Here is a 5,939-nt window from a genome sequence, read left to right as displayed (position 1 = left end):
GATTTGAAGGAAAGCAGCAAGGGCTTTGGGTTCTTGAGGTTTTATGGTCGTAGAAGTTCTTGATCCTGAGGTTTAAAGAAAAAAAAAGCAACTCCTCTAAACAAGTTAGAGCCATTGCCTTTTAACTTCACTTACAAAGGTAATATGCAGAGCAAATACAAGAGGCCAGGCTTTCTCTGCATCGTGGAGATTAATACTGCACCTGCAGCAACAGCTAGCCTGGTACAATGCAAACAGCAATGGGTGTTAAAAGTCCAGTGATCGGGATGAAAGCCTAATTCTACTTCAAATAAGACAATGGACTTTAAGAAAGTTTTTAAATGTCTTGGATTTCTTGTCGGTAGAACTTGAATTGTTGAGAAGATGACTGACACACCTTGTGGGCTAGGCATGATGGCACATGCCTGTGATCCCAGGACTTGGGAGGCCGAGGCAGAAAGATCACTGTGAGTTCAAGGCCAGCCCGAGCTACATAGCGAGACCCTATCTCAAAAATAAACTACACTTGCTAGAGTTATTAGCTACAACCCGTAGTGTCTTTTCTGTTAGTAAGGGTGCACTGATTACTATTAAGGGAGCGTAGGTTCTGGACTTTCTATTGGGAAGCCCAGTTAGGGAAAGGAGAAGTGCATTTAAAACGGGAGTTCATCACATTCTCAAAGTCTTTAGGTTCAGGGCAGCAGTAACCCTGGGAGCCAAGCTGGCACCATCTTTCATTTCTAAAGCTTATGCTTTTTTCCCATAATGTCCGGGGCTTCGCTATTTTATGGGGTTTTTTTACTGTTCTTTTCTTTCCATATCGTTAGCGCGCACGCGCGCTCGCACACACACACACACACACACACACACACGCAAATCTACTGAAACGCGTACAAAACATTTCTAGAGACCCCTCTTTGGTTGAAGATCACCTATTGTTTTCCCTGCTTCGCGATCGCAGCCCCAGAAGCCCTGACTCCTAGGAACACTGTAGACCTTGGCTCAAAGGAACTCAGCAGGCAACAGCGGGAAAAACGCCGACTTTGGTAGGAGACGCAACCCAGACAGCGTACCACCAGTGATAACCCTAGAAAGATGACTGCTGCGGGGGTGGGGGTGGGGGACTCCACTCTCGCGAGAAGATGGGCTGCGGCGGACACCGGAGAGCGGTCCCCTCAGCGACCGGTTCCGAGGGTGGGCGGGGCCAGGAAAAATCCGTCCTCTTCCGGCTCTTCTCCCCGCCCCGAACCCTGGGAGGCCGGGCCGGGGTGCGACCGCGAGCTTCTCCAGGCCTTCGGTGGTGGTGTAGGTTCGGTTCCGAGCCTTCGGAGGGCGCTCGGGCCGGGTGGGGGGGGGGCGGGGAGGGACCCGGGCTCGCGGCCCCGCCCCCTTCTACCCCCCTCGGCTGGTGCGGGTCAGCCCGCCCCCCTCTGCCGGCCTGGAGCAGCGTCCCAGCGCACCTCGGCAGCCCCGGCCAGAGCTCTTGCCCGCAGGTGTCGTAGGCGGGGGCCCCCGGTGCAGCCAAGTACGGCCTCATGGTGGGCTTCGGGGCCAACCGGCGCGGCGGCCGCCTGCCCTCTTTCGTGCTGGTGGTACTCCTCGTGGTCATCGTCGTCCTCGCCTTCAACTACTGGAGCATTTCTTCCCGCCACGTTCTGCTCCAGGAGGAGGTGGCCGAGCTGCAGGCCCAGGTCCAGCGCACCGAGGTGGCCCGCGGGCGTCTGGAGAAGCGCAACTCAGATCTCCTGCTCCTGGTGGACACGCATAAGAAACAGATCGACCAGAAGGAGGCCGACAATGACCGCCTCAGTAGCCGGCTGCAGGCCAAGGAGGGCCTGGGAAAGAGGTGCGAGGATGACAAGGTAAGGGCGACTCCTCCCCCCTCCCCCAGGGCGCTGCTTTGAGCTCTTGGGTTCAGTTTCAGCGGTTGCCTCCTCCGCAACTCCAGGATTGCTGACCTGGAAGCTTCCCTCACTCCCGGCAAACCTGTTTCTGCCGGACTTCTCGGTTTATCAGTGCCACATTCTCTAGTCCCGGCCCGATGCTGGCTGCAAGTTCTGGTTCTCCAGAATGGTTTGTGTGCGGATGCTGCTGAGCTGGCAGTGCTAATCTGACCTATGTGGCCGCCTTACGTTCACAGATGCAAATCTGGAGGCTGCCAGGTTTGGTGTGGGTATTATCTCATCCTTATTCCGGGCACATGGATCAATATTAATTTTTTTCTACTTAAAAAATCCTATCTCCTCTAACTCTTGGTGATCAACACATTATGTTAAGCAACATAAATTATCAGATAAATCACCCACTACTGCCTTATTGTGATTAAAATATTATGATAAATGGATCCAGGAGCCATGTATTTGCAGCTTGGACCTAGTTAATCCATAATTATCTACTCAATTTGAATTGTTAATGAAATTAGCCAAAATGGTAGAATCTAAAAATAAGTTCTAAGCAATGGAATCTCCTGTCTATATTCTCATTGTTCTTAAAAGAAAATAAAATGAAACTGTGTATGGTTAAGTAGCTCTTAGGGTTGGTGTTTTATGTAGATAGGAAATATAAAGTATTAAATTTTAAAAGTTTAAGACTGAAATCTACCCATATCTGCTACCTAACATTCCTGTGTTCACTAGCATATTAGTAACTATGGTAATAGTTTGTGACACGCAACTTGCGTTGGTGTAGCAGAGTTGTGAAAATTTCTAGGTGAGATAATATCTCTTTCTTTTTGAATTTTTTAATGGTCTTCCCTTTTTTGCCTAAGTTACCACGTTTTTATTTTGTGCATCTAAATCATGTATAGTGCGTCATTATAAGTTAAAATCATGAACTCCCAGCATTCTTGTCAGCAGCTGTTACCTTACTTCTTAATTTCAAAAAGATTGAGCTCTTCAGGTAAGTGCGTTTCAATAGTGTTGGTTTCTTCCTCTTCATAGCACAGGCATCCTCAGCGAGGCAAGGAATTTGCAAATTTGGACACTTACTACACAGTGAACTACACAGACTGAAAAACAATTGAGTAGAAAAGGCAAAAATCTGGGAGATTTGGGAGTATTAAAATGAGGCCTTTAGACGTGGGATGGTTAAACACTACCATTCAGATTTCTCCAGTCTCAAGGAACAAAGTCTTTTCCAGTATGTACTCTGGATTCCATTTTTTTCCATCCACTTGGCTTTGATCAGTCTCAGCAGGTTTTCATGTTTTACCTTCAACCAGGTGTGGGTGTCTCATCCTAAATTTTTAAAAAATTCTCTGTATATTCTCTTCAATCAACTAAGCTTTCTTTTTTTTTCAACTTTCATTGCTAAAATCAAGTTACTGAGGATCTCTTATCCTTTATCTACTTCATTTTGATCCCCAGCTTAATCTTTTAAAATACTGTCTTCTTTTCTCCCCTTTTCTAAAATGTTGTAAGGTCACAGGTATCAGTTATCTATCTCAAATTCGAAGAATGTTTTTATCCTGTTTATTTAGTCTCTGATTTGGTCCTGTTTATTGTCTGTAGCTCTTGGGTAACTTATCTCCTCTCTTGCTTGTATAATATTGGACCCTGCAGATTCTCTTTGCACTTCTTTACTGTATTTTTTGCTTGATATTTTTCTTCCCTCCTACCATTCAATTGTTTGGCATTTTCCTTAGAACAGTTACTTCCAAAGCATCATTAAATAAAATACTGTTCTTGGAGTTGCTTACGGGTGATTTGGAAAAAAAAGGCAAACTTTTTTCTTTTTCTTTTTTTTTTTGGCTGGCTTCCAGCGTGTGGTGCCAGAGATCCAACCATGGTCCCTGAGCTTTGCCTAAGCTTGCCTGAGCAGGAAGCTTTAGACCGCTGAGCTATCTCCCCAGCTCCAAGGCAAACTTTTTTTTTAAGGGAAATGTTGAGTATCTCCTCATAGAGGTATGTATGTATGTATGTATGTATGTATGTATGTATATATTGTGTAGCAGTTCTGGGAATTGAGCCAATGAACTTCACACTGATCTATATTTCTACCCTTTTTAAATTTTCTTACTTTCAGATGGGGTCCTGTGAAGTTGCCAAATTGACTAGGTTAAGCTTGAATTTGGTATCCTCCTGCCTCGACCTTCCAAAGTGCTGGAATTATAAGCATGCACTGCCAGACCTCGCTCCCTTATAGGTCTTAGTACTTCTATCATATTAAGGCTCTGATAAAGCCAGTAGTAATGAAGTCTGTTTAACTTTATTTAACCCAGTCTCTTGTTTGATTGTAGATTACTACTTTCATTTCTGCCTGTTGCCATGCTGCAGAAAAATGTAGCAAAACACAGGAGTTTGGGAACTGTTGCCCTAACAGTCTTTTAATTGCATCTCTTAGTTGTATGGCAGTTGTGTATTTCAAGCTAGTTGTAACATCTTTGTTGGAGTATTTGTGAACATTCTTAGGGTTAATTAGGAGACACCGAGGCACTTAATAATTACAAAGGTTAGTTTTTGTACCTTTTTTTTAATAAGCTTTTTTTTTTTTTTGTGGCCCTAAACTTATTTTAGAATGGTTTCAGTGCTAGAAAATTATTATAATTATAGTACTGGGAATTTTTGTGTGCTCCATACCCAGTGTTCTCTATTGCTAGCATCCTAGAACATTTGTCACCACTAAGCCTATATGGGTATACTGACTACCATGCTTTTTTTCATATTCTTCATGTCCTTTTTCAGTTCTAGAATCTCATCTAGGATACCATATTACGTTTAGTCATCATGACTCCTTAAGCTACTTTTGTTTGTAATGCTTTTTCAGATTTTTTTTGTTTTTAATAACTGACAGTTTTGAGGATCACTGATTAGGTATTTTGTAGAAGGATTTTCTGTTGGAATTTGTCTGATTATTTCTCTCATGGTGTTGGGGAAATTGAATTGGAAGAGAGCCCACAGAGGTAAAGTACCGATCTTATCACATCATATCGAGAGTACATCTTTCAAAATTCTTCTTTCTTTGATGTTGATCTTAATCACTTGAGTTGAGGTAGTGTTTGTTGGCTTTCTCCATTGTAATGGTTTTCTTTTTTTTCCCCCTTCCATACTGTGTGCTTTGGAAGAAAGTCTGTTTGCTGCTACAGTGGGTAAATAAAAGGTATTGAGTTACAGTCTTTAAAGGGCAGCATATCTACATAAACTATTTGGCGTACTTCTCCATAGATTTGTCTTTCCCTCACTTATTAATTTATCCTGTCATTTATTTTAGAAACTAATGTAAATTTCTGGATATGTATCTTTTTTTACTTTGAATTATAATTCAATGCTATTTTACTGGCCATTGGGAAGTTTCTTCAGTCAGCTCTCATCTCTCTTTCTTACTTTTATAGGCCAAAAAGTACAGAGAATTTTCATATATCCCACACCTAATTTTATCGTAGTAGACTCATTTCTTTTTGGCACTGTAAGTTGCTGCTGGCTCATCTTGTGCATTTTCTGCTTCAGTCCTAGGGTCATGTGTTTCTCCAAGGAGCTATCATTTCTTTTATTGGGGAATGGAATTAGAAGTCAAGATTTGGGTGTTTTAAGTATGTCCATTGCTGCTGTCTGGGCATTCTGGGAAATCTACAAATCCTTGTTCGACAGAAATCAGAAAAGTGGTATTTGTGCCTTTCAGTTTATTTTGCCATCCTGCTGTTTTCAGTCCGTTATGTAGGTTATTAAATACAGAATAGGGAGCTTGAAATTTTTCCCATCAGAGGCCATAAAAGTGAAAAACAATCTATTTCTATGGATTTCCCCAAATTTACTTTATTATTTGCCTTCCCTATAAAGGATATCAGCCTAAAGAAATATATGTTAGCTAGGTGGTATTTTGTCATAACAAACTTTGTTTAAACTTTGTTTTTTCGTAAGTCTATGTACTTGCAGGGTTGGTTTCTTCAAAGAGCCCTCACCTTGGCTTGCCTTCTGCTGCATTATCCTCACCTGGTACTCCTTCCCTCTTTTTTTTTTTTTTTT

The 5,939-nt window shown here is 42.7% G+C and overlaps 1 protein-coding gene across 1 annotated transcript in view; it reads left to right on the top strand.

Moving 5' to 3' along the window:
• The first annotated feature begins 1,229 nt into the window (after nucleotides 1–1,229).
• Casc4 (cancer susceptibility 4) overlaps nucleotides 1,230–5,939 on the top strand; it is a 145,665-nt gene continuing 140,955 nt past the window's right edge. The window contains exon 1 of the mRNA XM_004623495.3: nucleotides 1,230–1,841. Within this exon, the coding sequence (XP_004623552.1) occupies nucleotides 1,515–1,841 (327 nt within the window). The 5' untranslated portion in view covers nucleotides 1,230–1,514. The remainder of the gene's footprint in view (nucleotides 1,842–5,939) is intronic.

The sequence above is a fragment of the Octodon degus genome, unplaced genomic scaffold (genome assembly GCF_000260255.1).
Source record: "Octodon degus isolate 3935 unplaced genomic scaffold, OctDeg1.0 scaffold00002, whole genome shotgun sequence".
NCBI classification, from domain to species: domain Eukaryota; kingdom Metazoa; phylum Chordata; class Mammalia; order Rodentia; family Octodontidae; genus Octodon; species Octodon degus.
Note: the sequence above shows the minus strand (reverse complement) of the source record. Positions and strands in the feature narration are given on the sequence as shown.